Source organism: Capricornis sumatraensis, chromosome 11, assembly GCF_032405125.1.
Source record: "Capricornis sumatraensis isolate serow.1 chromosome 11, serow.2, whole genome shotgun sequence".
Lineage (NCBI taxonomy): Eukaryota > Metazoa > Chordata > Mammalia > Artiodactyla > Bovidae > Capricornis > Capricornis sumatraensis.
This window is the reverse complement of record NC_091079.1, coordinates 83,703,601-83,717,033: the sequence shown is the minus strand read 5'-3', so window position 1 is coordinate 83,717,033 and position 13,433 is coordinate 83,703,601. Positions and strand designations below refer to the sequence as shown.

At 34.4% G+C, this 13,433-nt stretch overlaps 1 protein-coding gene across 2 annotated transcripts in view; it reads left to right on the top strand.

Moving 5' to 3' along the window:
• Positions 1-13,433, top strand: part of VPS13B (vacuolar protein sorting 13 homolog B) — a 779,806-nt gene that overhangs the window by 396,069 nt on the left and 370,304 nt on the right. For both annotated transcript variants that reach the window (XM_068984062.1, XM_068984063.1), the window contains exon 24: positions 4,408-4,611. In XM_068984062.1, the coding sequence (XP_068840163.1) occupies positions 4,408-4,611 (204 nt within the window). The remainder of the gene's footprint in view (positions 1-4,407; positions 4,612-13,433) is intronic.

Genomic DNA, 13,433 nt, shown 5'->3' with positions numbered 1-13,433 from the left:
TGTAATACAGTTATTTGCTTTAATATTTATGGCATTTTTGGCCAAAAATCTTTAATCTTTCTTAGTGAAGTATACCTATAAAACTTTTTTTGGAGGGGGGTGTCCTGGCTTATAAAGTGTTGCAGGCCCTAAAATACAAACATGTTTGTATTATAATAATACGTGTAAGATCCCTAAAGTTTATTTTACTCTTTTTATTTTAAGATTAATGACCCTAAATAAACATCTTTCTTATGAGAGGTTTCTCACTAGCTAATCTGGGTTTTTTTTTTGTTTGTTTGTTTCCCATTTATGTTTTTTTTTTAAGTACTTCTTATCCTTTTTTGTGCTATGGACTTCTTTGAGAATCTTATAAAAGCCTTTCCCCCAGAACGGTGTATATGTCTACTAAATTTTACATACACTGTCAGAAACTTTGTGGACTTTGGATTATAGCCCAGTGTATACGCTTCTTGATTCTATTCAATTCCTACTTCCATACTGTTTTTTGTTAGAATGACATCAGAAGTGTTTGCACATACACATTAATTAATTTGGTTCATTATTGCTTAGAGCTCTCAAGTAGTGTATATACTTTAAAATATAGTGCAATCTCTATATGTAGGGCACACCTAAAACAGATTTATTGTCATGTCTGAATTTGTTGCAGATCCTTGCATCAGCTGCAGAGACCTAAACTGCCGTGTCAGTTCCTAGAGCTTATTCATTGCCAGTCAAAGCCTTGGACACTATAAATATTTAACCTGTTTGAATCAAAGTATTTGTTCGTAGGAGTGATTTCCATCAACCTTGACTTTCATCTGAAATATTTTACCAGTTACCCCATTTCCTTTAATGTCTTTAGGAACTAGTCTCTCAAACCTTAAAGCCGTGTTTATTCAAAAATTAAATGAATTCTCTTTAATGTAGAATCTTCTTTAACATAATAAAATTTCAGTTTTCTCTCTACCAATAATTACATATGGGAAACTAGAGAAAGAATAGATTTTATACTCCTTTCCTATCCATTTATTCAGGGTTTTTTTGCTCTAAGTTCAGTTTTCACCACAATATTGGAATTTGGCATTACTGTCTAAGAACACAGTCATTGAGTTCAGACAAAACTGGATTTGTATTCTTGTACCAATCATTTTTTAATTTCTCTATGCTTCTGATTTTCAGTTTTATTTTGTAAACAAATAGTGTGACTAAGTGTAATGCTCTGTATGAACAGAGTGTTGTTTGTTTTTTGAGTTTTTTTGGCAGAAACTTTCTTTTGAAACTAAATTTTAATGTTTAGTAACAGTCCGTATGCTAAACAAAATAGCCTTTCTAAATATTCACTTAAAGCTCTTTCTTGTTCCACATGGATCAGACATTGCTTGCTGGAGTTCCATTCCTACTTGGTTTCCATTGACAGTTTATCTATGAATTTTCTTCTTCCTGTTTACCTTTCTGTTTACTCTTCTATCTGACCCTCCTAATATACTTCAAAACTTCTCATGGCCTCCATATTATGTCTTTTTTATTTTATGCACTTGGCTGTTGCTCTTGCTGTTCTTATGACTGGAATGATTCTTTACACCCACTGAAATCCTGTCTGTTCTTCAAGAGTATATTTTCTTGAGCCTTGTCTTTGCCTTTTCAGCCCAGTTAAGTCTTGTTTCTGATTGGTTATAAGCGTACATGAAAAATATATGTGCAGTTAATTTTTAAAGAATGTAATGTTACATTTTATGGTTAATATCTTGCATATATGCAAAATATTACTGATATTTACACCTTCATACATACCCAATATAAAGTTGCCTCCTGTGGTGCTCATTTTTTAGAGAATTTTAAAAAAGTTTTTTTTGGATTTACATAAATACAGGGCTTCCCTTGTAACTCAGTGGTAAAGAATCCACTGCCAATGCAGGATATGTGGGTTCGATCCCTGTGTGGGGAATATCTGCTAGAGACAGAAATGACAACCCATTCCATATTTTTGCCCAGGAAATCCCATGCACAGAGATAACCTGGCAGGCTACAGTCCCTGGGGTTGCAAAAGATTTGGACATGACTGAAGACACTAAATTACAACAGCATAAATACAATAAATTGCGCATGTTTAGGTTATCTAATTTGATAACATTTGGCTAATGTACCCATGAAATCACCTTCACAGTTGAGATAATGCATCATCCTCAAAAGTTTCTTTGTGCCCCTTTGTTATTCTCCCTTTCACTCCTCCCCTAGTTCCAGATAATCACTGATACTGTTACTGATTAATTTTCATTTGCTAGAATCTGTATAAATGGAATCATACAATTGTGTTCTCTTGCTCTCTCTTGCCTAGCTTCCTTGATTCAGCATTGTGATTTTGAGATTAATCCATGTTTTTGCATGAATCTATAATTTATTTCTTTTTATTGCTTAGTATTCTGTTGTACTGTTGTTTAACTTACTAGTTAACATTTAAGATTTTTCCTAGGTTTAGACTCTTAGAAATAAAACTGCTATGGATAGTTTTGTATAGGTCTTTGTGTGGACATAGATTTTAATTTTTCTTGGGGAAACACTTAGGAAATGGTTCATACATATGGCAGATATGTCTTTTTCAGAAACTGACAAACTGTATTCTAAATTTTGTTTTTTGTCACAGTAAATGAGAATTTTAGCTGCTCTATATCTTCACTGATACTTGGTCTGGTTATACTTTTTTAATTTCGGATGTCTTAATAGGTCGTTAGTAGTAGCTCATTGTGGTTTTTGTGAGTATATTTTTCAGTACAGCTTGAAGGATATGAGTTGAACATTTATCTTCAGAATTTTTGCCTTATTATTTTAAACCTCTGGATTGAAGAAGCCTGGATTCCGTGATAGTAACTTTCCTCTTTGAAAATAATGATACTTTTCAAGTTTATATCATTGCTTATTTGACATGCTGAATACACAGTATACTTGGTGACATTCATATACAATTATTTAATGGTTAGAGTTAAAGGAAATCAGAAGTAGTGACAATAAAGGCAGCATCATTTCTCTTAAGTAAATATGCTTTATGCCCAGAAAAGTATTTAGAAACTGTTTATACTTTCTTTATGCGTCAGTTCTAATTATTTAAGAAAAAGTAAAATAATCTTTTTAAAAATTTGGTTTGGAACAAAACGATTTCTTTTTAGAGAGTGCTAATGATTATGAAAGCCAAAAGGAATTAAACTTAAAATTTTCTAACTGCTTTTTTCTAGGAATTCTAGCCATTAGATTAAAAAAAAAAAAAAAAAAAGGAGCTATACCCTGAGATTTGAGACTTCCCCACACAAAAAGCAAGAAAAAATTGTAACCCATGTACTGTTTTATATCAAATAAGGATTGACAACACTGTTTTTAGGCATCTGTTCTGCCCACATAAGAGGCCAGCTTTATCATCTGGATGTGTCCTGCGGCTGAAACTTCTTATAAATATGAGAATTTCTTTCTTTCTTTTTTTAATGGCAAGCAGAATATGGTATCCAGCTGTGGATTTGCTTATATATTGTGTTTGCATTTTCCCCCCTAGGCTTCTTTTATACAGTATATGGCAATATGTTGTCATACAAATTCCATGATTAATGCTTATTTATGAGATCTTATGTAAATATCTTAGAACTTAGTCAAACAACGTGCAAGTTAAACAGTTTTTTTTTCTGGATATTGGAATGACAAATCTGAGGGGAATAGTAGGTTGGATAGTTTATGTTCTTTACCTATAGAAAAGTCTCATATAACATTTTCCTTTTACTATTCTCTGTTATATCTTTTTTTTTTTTTTTTTTACTGTATTTGCTGGGTAAGAAATCCACTTTCAGATTTATTCTTCAGAAAATAGAGAAAATTTAAACTGTAAATAATTAAAAACTAAGAATGGCAATTATATATTATTAAATAGTCATATATACTAGGATATATTTGATTTCTAATTTTTGATCCTGAGGGCTCTGTTTGAGGGGCATTTATTTGTGATTCTGTTAGTCATTTATTTAAAGAAATCTGTCTAGTCATAAGCTGTTGTATTAGCATTTAATTTTATTAGTATGATTTTCCTACAAAAATGCTAACTTGCTATAAAATATCAAGTTAAAAATATGGGACCAATTTTAGGTATGATTAAATTTATTATATTTGTTTCAAATTCAATTCATGGTTAAATGTTTAATATTGTATATTTGAATTATTTGTCTATATCATCAGAATGATGGTATCATGATAATATGTATATAATAATTAGAGTATATATTATAGATCATGATAGAGTACTATGATAAATGATTTACTGATAGATTTTTATTTCATGTATTCTTATTTCTGTGGACTTAGTTTTAAGTTTCTCACATTGAGTATTTTAGTCAGTTTTGACCAAAAGTTAAAAGATTTGTTTTTGCTTTTTATTTTTTTCCTTCTGCTTAGGTGCAGCTCTTATATGAGTTAACAGGTATCATGAATAAAGTCTGGAATAAGATTCAGAAGAGAGGCAATCTCAGTTCTTCTTCAGCTTACCCGGAATCCATGGTGGGGCCTTTCCCTAGCTCTCCAGTTAGAAGCAGTATAGGCACAGCTCCTCCAGATAATAGCACATGTAGCCCATCTGCTGACATTGGAACTACTACTGAGGTAAGTGTTTCTGAAAAATTGTGTTAGTAAATGAAGGGTGATATATACACCACAGAGTTCTATGTCAGGATTGAGAATGAAGATGACCTTAACTCTGTGGAAGCTGATGAGTTTAGAGGCTCATGAAGTGCTATCGTAGGTATGGCTGTGTGTTACTGTTTTTCTTAGGTTCAAGGATTTTCATCACTTTCAGTAGTTAGTGGGATAGTTCAGGAAAGTAGAGGTTCTGTGAAATGGCAAAAATGAAGGCACAGTAAATGTATGGCTTCTCAGAAGTATGGAAACTTAGAAGCTGACTGCAAAAGAGGCTCAGAACCAGAGTGTCTTTATTATCTTTAGATTGTGATTTTCAATCTTGACCAATGCAAAGTTCTCTCCTTCTGATCATAGAAACCTTCCTTTTCATTTTTCACATTGTGACCTCACCCAATATATCTGTGCCCTTTTTATAATAAATATTTTCAAAGCCCCTCCTTTTCTATCCTAAAATGAAAATAAACATAACCTGCATATACATATGTTTTCAAAAATAGTATTCTGAATAAAATATAAAGAATTAAAGGAAAGTAAAGTATAGTAAATTATTATTGTAATATGTAAATACTCAGGCATGGTTACATTAGAAGTTGTAATGCAGTTGCCAGGTATGTATCTGATGCAAACATACTTTTACAGGACTGTATTAAATGCTGCAAGTGGGACCATTGTTGGTGTGATTTTCTGAAATAATGCAAACTTGATAAAATTTCAAAGAAAAGAAATTTTTTGTTCTTTTCAGTAGTTGCATTTCTGGAGCTCTTAATATATACTGTCAGTCACTTAGTCTTGTCTGACTCTTTGCGACCCCATGGACCATAGCCTACCAGACTCCTCTAGTCCATGGGATTCTCCAGGCAAGAATACTGGAGTGGGTTGCCATTTCCTTGTCCAATATATACTAAAATCATGCATAAATACAAAAAATACGGTTTTTAGATTTAAAACAGGATTTAATGCTCAGATATTTACTTATAAACAGGATTTTCACCTACTTCAATTACTGTCAGATAATCTTCTCCATTTTGGCTGATTTTGGTATTGACCATCTGGTGATATCCTTGTGTAGATTTGTCTCTTGAGTTGTTGGAAAAGGGTGTTGCATGACCAATGTGCTCTCTTGACAAAATTCTGTTAGCCTTTGCCCTACTTCATTTTGTACTCCAAAGCCAAACTTGCTGTTATTCCAGGTATCTCTTAAGTTCCTACTTTTGCATTCTGATCCCCTATGATGAAAAGGACATGTTAGTTTTTGGTGTTAGTTTTAGGTCTTGTAGGTCTTCATAGAACCAATCAACTTCAGCTTCTTAGGCATCAGTGGTTGGGGCAGACTTGGATTCCTGTGATGTTGAACAGTTTCCCTTGGAAGTGAACTGAGACCATTCTGTCATTTTTGAGATTGCACCCAAGTACTGCATGTTGGAGTAGTACTATTGATATTTGACCCTTGCATAAGCAACTTCTCTATCCTCTATTCCTGCTTATTCCAAATCTTAAGAATCACAATGACCTAAGTGACAGAAGTACTTTTTTTTTTCTCCCCAAATGAAAATCTAAAACTGTTTGGGATATGGAGTCAGTGGGACATACTCTTTTGGGATAAAAACATTGACTTCCTTCTGAAAATGGCAGGGCATGTTCATCTGTATTAGATCTCATAATCAGGGTTACCATGTCCTTCTGTTTAGCTTTTAAATTGTACTTTGTGTGAATGGCAGGTCCTAGATGTATGACCAGCAGGTGTTCATTCCAGATGAGCCCTGTCTTTTCTTAACTTGCAATGCTTTTTAAATATTTCTTTCTAAAAGGCTCCTCCCAAAATACATGCTTCCTCATGCTCATCTTAACATTGTTTAATACAGTACTTAGTAAACAGTTGTTTAGTGGGACACTCTCCTTTCTACCAGTGAAGTGCCCAGAGTATTTAACTTCTTTTATCAGTTTCACTTGTATTATCCTTGTCTATCAATGTATCACCATAAGCTTTTGATTACCAAAGTTTTTCACAAAGTGTATTTTGTGCAATGTCAACATATTGGCTGTGATAAAAGAAGTCTTTGGTTAAATAAGTTTGGAAAATACTACATTGAAGAAAGTTGAAGTTCTTGATTTTTCAAAACCATATTATATCTGTCTTTGTCTGAATTGCTTAATACAGTAATCTCTTGGTCTCAAGAGCTTTTGCATTGTAAGAACACTATGCATTGTAAGAATTTTACTGCAAGAGCTTTTGGTATCTCTTATATGTGGAATCTAAAAAATGATAGAAATGAACTTATTTACAAAACAGAAATAGACTCACAAACATAGATAACAAACTGGTTACCAGAAGTGGTAGTGTGTGGGGGTGGAGACAAATTAGGAGTTTCAAGTTAACATATACCACTACTATATATAAAATAGTAAACAGCAAGAACCTGCTGTATAGCACAGGGAACTATATTCAGTATCTTGTAGTAAGGTATAATGAAAAAGAATCTGAAAAATATATTTGTGTGTGTGAATATATATATATAAAACTGAATCACCATGCTCTACACCAGAAACTAACACAACATTGTAACTAACTATAAAAATATATACATAGTATATATATTTGTGTGGTTAGTTACAGTAGTGCTTCCCTACCATTTTCATGTCATTACATGTATAGAAGCTGATGTTTGCATCTGGAGTAATCAAAAGAATCTCTCAGTCATTGCAAGCTCCACTCACTCTAGGCTCTACTCTAAAACCTTGAGGGCCAAGAGTTCCATGTCCCAGCAAAGTTTTGACACATCCTGTGGTGTCTCTTAGTTAGTAAACTCTGAGTAATAGTATTACTTTGATAAATATATTTTTAATATTTTTATTATTGCCTCAGTAAAAGGGTGTTGATGTTGATGAATTTAATTGTCACATTGAAATTATTCTATAGTTATATTCTATCCCTTCCCCATTGTAACAAAATCATTTTATAACAGCATAGTGCTACTGTGGTATACCATTTAATTAGTTCAACAAAGTCTTCTTCATGTAGTCAGTGCTAAGAAGAAAATTTAAAGTTTTGTGTGTTCCTAGAGGTGACATGATTTCCCTGGTGGCTCAGTTGGTAAAGCATCTGCCTACAATGCGGGAAACCTGGGTTCGATCCGTGGGTCGGAAAGATGCTCTGGAGTAGGAAAGGGCAACCCACTCCAGTATTTTGCCTGGAAAATCCCATGGATGGAAGAGCCTGGGAGGCTACAATCCATGGGGTTGCAGAGTCGGACGTGACTGAGTGACTTCACTCACTCACTCAGAAGTGGCATGTTAAATATTTAGAAGATTTCTGTGAGTAGAGCTGGTATGAGCTGGCATGGCTGGCCCTACCTCATGCCTGATCAAGGCTTGTCTTGCCTTCCTGGTGGTGTCTCTGCCCTTTGCCCTAATATGGCTCTGATGGAGGTGTTCTTGCCAGGTAGGGCACATAAGAGAGAAGGCAACTGCCCACAGCTCTGTTACCATGGGGTAGCCCAGAAGCAAGTACCATCTTCAAGCAGAGGTCAAAATCTTTTGCAGTAGAGAGCCAGACAGTAAACGCTGTCTTTGCATGCCATGCTATCTCTGTTGTAATCATTCAACTCTGAGCACTTTGCAAGCATTGTTTCTATTAATTCTGAAACCTATATTATGAGTTGGGTAAAATTGTTTCCCTTTTACAATGAAGAATTTGTAACTACAGAGGTTAAGTGACTTGGTTGAGATCATATAGGTAAGTGGCAAAGCTGAAATGAAAACTTCTGCCTTATAACTCCAGGGTCCCTAATGTGTGTTATCATATGAATTCTAGAACTTGATTCATTGATAAATTTTTATTTTAAAAGTAAATTGTTGCCACCAAGTGTAGGTGTGTTCTCCTTTTTCCTGCTCAGCACTTGAGGTTTTGTGGAATATTTTTTTTCAGTTCTAAAAAATTCTCAGACAACAGCAGGAAGATTCTTCTACGTTCCCATTATTTTCTAGAAATTCTCATGTTCTCTCTCTTTGTCTGTGAACCACTATTTGTTAGTTGATTTTTATTTGTTTTCTTTTTTTCTCTACTGTCGTTAGTGCTTTGTTTTCATTCCAAGGCATTTTCTCAATTCCTTTTTAAATTCCACTTTACCAAGTATCCCTTTAACTATGTCTAATCCACCTAGTTTCAATCAGTGATGCAAGCAAGGATTTGGAAGGTGAGAGAAGAGAGAGGTTGGTGTTTTTCTTTCTTGTTCCGTCCCCATTTTGGTGCCCCATATGGAAAATATTCATGACACTTCTATAGTTCATTGAAGCCTCATGTGAATCGTCTGTTTTACTGAAAAAGCAGCTGGTTTTTTGGGTCCAGGCTTTATGTAAATGCTTCCAACCTAGACTCCAGTTTGCCCTGAGTGAGAATTAAAATGACATTGCTCAAACCTCTAGATCCTTACATGAGTTTGATACCTCCATTTACCACCACAGACTCAGTTCCCGTTCGTTACCTAGATTTGTGTTTCCTCTTCATTTCTGACATCTTGAGATTTCCTTTTATTTGTTTCAAGTTTCACTATTTTATTAGTCAGAGGAAAGTGACATTCTCATAAGGACAAAGGTGTTGACTAGAAAGGGAAACCACCAGAGATAGTATAGTACCTGGAGCTAGTAACACTAGGATGTTATTGCTATAAATAGGCTTAAAGGCATGGAAAACAGGGACTAATACTCTGACTTCATATTTTTTTCTTCCTTCCTGTCTCCTGCTGCTGTTCCACAGAACAACTAGAAAGCAGAGGACAAGAATATTTGTACATATTGTTCACATAGGTTAGCCTCCCAGATAAACAGTGTATTAATGATTGAAAAAGACTAGATGAAAGAAAAGACAAAATTCTTGTGTTTTATCTAGAATTTCAGTGCTTTCGTGGTAGAAATGGAAAACATTCATTTCAACTTGATCTGCCATGTTACTTGACTTTAAATTTCTTTAACATCTTTGAGTACTGAGAACCGGTCTTTGGAATCTTTGTTTTCCTCATTCTGTCTTGTATGTGTTATGTTAGATTCTCAAAATCAATGGTTAACTTTTTTTTGCTGAATATTTTTATTGTGGTAAAATATAAGTAACGTTATTTACCATTTTCACCATTTTTATATTTATAATTAACTGGCGTTATTAAATGATATTCAGTGCCCCAGCCATAACAACTATCCATTTTCAAAACTATTTCATCATTTCAAACAAAAAGTCTTCTCCCATGAAACAGCGACTCCCCATTTTCCCATCGCCATCCTTGATAACCATTATTAATACTTTCTGTCTCTGTGAATTCATCTATTCTGGGAACCTCATATAAGACAAATTGTCAGTATTTGTTTAGCTTATTTTACGTTGTGTAATCTTTTAGAGATTTATTCACATAGTAACGTGTAAGAATTTCATTCCCTTCTATGGCTGATATTCCATTTGTTTATATAGCATATTTTATTTATCCATTGATCTGTTGATGGACATCTGGGTTATTTCCACCTTTTAGCTATTATGAATAATGCTGTATGAACACAGATATATAATGGTTGGTTAATTCTTAATGAAGTTATTTTGTCTGAAGATACTGTATGCATTTTATATGACCTGTGCCTGACAATCCATTTCAAAACTAATACTAGAAATGCTATTTTAATTTTTCTGTACCTATTGAAATATGTTGATAACTGTTATTTATTACATAAGTTAAGCAGTAGAGGAAAGTGAATGTAGAATCATTCAATATACTGTATTTAGTACTGATTTTCTTAATCAAAAGAGCACATTTCTGTCATTTTAATGATTTGCTTACTATCAATATGGATGGTATAGAATTAAGACAGCACTTAATATTATCCCTGAATGGAATGCAAGCATATTTCAAATTTTGCCAAAAAATGTAGTACCAAAGAGAAAAGAAGTGAAAATTAAAAGTCATTTACTTAGTTTCCATAGTAACTTTGCAAACATAAAAATAGAATATTGGTAATTTATTTTCTCTAAGGTGTTTTTTTATTTCTCCTGAGGAAAACCAGCTAATTGTGTCTGCTGCTTCCCCACTTTTTGTCATAGACTCTACTTTGTCAGCTTTAAGGATTGCCTCCCTCTAATTTGGGATAATAATTTTGCAGAGCTTGACAAGTGAGGAAAGATATTTCTCTTAATTCCATCAGTTTACAGCTATTCTATTGAAAGGGATTGTTGGAAATCTCATTTACTAGAAAACTGAAATGCAGTGAATTTCGGCTAGTGACACACAAACCAGGGACTAGGCCGACTCATCCAAGTGTGATTCTAAGTTAATGGAATCTATAGAAAACACTTTGGAATCAGACAACTTGAGTTTTTATCTCTAAAGTTTATGATCACATTGTGTTTAGTCACTTCAGTTGTGTCCAACTCTTTGTAACGCATGGACTGTAGCCCACCAGGCTCCTCTGTCCATGGGATTCTCCAGACAAGAATATAGGAGTAGGTTGCCATGCTTTCCTCCAGGGTATCTTCCTGACCCAGGGATCAAACCTGCATCTCCTGAACTGCAGGCAGATTCTTTACCACTGAGCCACCTGGGAAGCCCTGTGATCACGTTATTTAACCTCTGCTCTTTAGTTTCATTATCTCTAAAAGTGGAGATTATATTCATCTCAATGTGTTAGTACAAATATTAATTGAGTATCTATAAATATGGTACGTTCCTCTATTTGTATTTTCCTTAATTTCAGTAAGATTTTGGTTTTCTTTTTAGAAATCATCCCCATTTTATTATAGAAATATTCTTTGGTATTTGGAACTTTTGTTCAATTGATATGGTTATATACTAGTTTCTTCCTCTTCCTTTAAGGAACTAGTAACTTTGGTTGATTGTCTTTCTTTCTAAAAAATTTTTATTTATTTTTGGCTGTGCTGGATCTTCACTGCTCTGCAAGCTTTTCTCTAGTTGTGGTGAATGGGGGCTACTCTCAAAATGTGGTTCTCAGGCTTCTCGTTGCAGTGCCTTCTCTTTTTGTGGAGCACGGGCTGTAGGGCACACAGGCTTCAGTGGTTCCCAGGCTCTAGAGCACAGGCTCAATAGTTGTTGCACAGGCTTAGTTGCTCTGCAACATGTGGGATCTTCCTAGATCAGGGATCAAACCCGTGAATCCTGCATTCACAGACAGCTTCTTTACCACTGAACCACCAGGGAGGCCCCTGATTTTCAAATATTAAGCTGATCTTGCGTCTAGAGCAAACCCAAGTTGGGTGCGGTATAGTTTTTTTTTAATATCTTGATGGATCGTGTTTGTTAATATTTTATTTAGGGTTTGGGTTTGTATAGTCATCAGTGATACGGACCTTTAACTTTTCTTTTACATGAAAACTTTGTTGTATTTTGGTGTCATGACTGTGCTTTCTTCATAAAATGATATGGGAAGTGTTCCCTCTTGTTTTACTTATCTACAGAAAATTTGTTTTGTGTAGAAATTCCACAGTCACTGTATGATAATCAACAAGGTAGTCAACAAGGTAATCCTGCTTGAAAAGGCACTTGGGTACAACTCACCCGTTATCTAAACTGGGTCTTGCTGCTGCTGCTGCTAAGTCGCTTCAGTCATGTCCGACTCTGTGTGACCCCATAGATGGCAGCCCACTAGGCTCCTCTGTCCCTGGGATTCTCCAGGCTTAGTTAGGCATTATTTGCATATACAAGAAGCTTTAGCTTAGAAGATTATTAGGAAAAAGGTAAGGACTGGATAGACAAAGGACACTAATATTATCATCCTTAAAGGGAGTGAAAGTGAAAGTTGCTCAGTCGTGTCTGACTCTTTGTGACCCCATGGACCCAGGTCTCCCACATTGCAGGTGGATTCTTTACCAGCTGAGCCACAAGGGAAACCCAAGAACACTGGCGTGAGTAGCCTATCTCTTCTACAGTGGATTTTCCTGTCCTAGGAATCAAACCAGGGTCTCCTGCATTGCAGGCAGATTCTTTACCAGCTGAGCTATCAGGAAAGCCTTAAAGGGAGTATAGGTGCACATCTTGTTCCAGGTTTCCAACTCCAACAATAATACTGTTGTGTTCATAGAAAATTAATTTTATTTTGCTCATTGATAAAGTAATATTTAATGGTCAAATATTTTTTATGCCACTGTAGTAACCCAGTCTGTATAAAATAAAACTAATGAACATATGTTCTACAAATGCTAAACAAATACACTGGTATTTTTTGATACTATGAGATTATGATTTTACGTCCCAGTTAAGAGTTTTACATCACACTTTTTCTCTGGTAAAATATACAATGCAAAATTATCTTTTAAACCATTTTTAAGTGTACTATTGTGTGAGATTGAGTACATTCAGGTTGCTGTGCCACCATCACCATCAACCGTACCCAAAACTTTAAAAAAAATTTTCCCAACTGAAATGTGGTACCTATCAAACAACAACTGTTCATTTTAACATTAAGTCTTTTGATTCATAAACATGGAACATTTATATGTGCATTTTTAAAATATTTTTTATTTCTTTTAGCAATACTTTGTAGTCTTTCACTTCCTGGTTTATTCCTGAGTAGTTTACTCTTCTTGATGCTATTATAAATAGAATTGTTTTATTCCTTTTCTGATACTCATTGTTATTCTATAAAAACACAGCTGACTTGTATGTTTGAGTTTGTATCTTGATGAGTTTATTAGTTTTAACAGTTTTTTTTGTGGAGTTTTTAGAATTTTATACATACAAGGTCATGTTAATCAACAGAAATAATTCTGCTATTTCCTATCCAGTTTTGTTGCCTTTTAC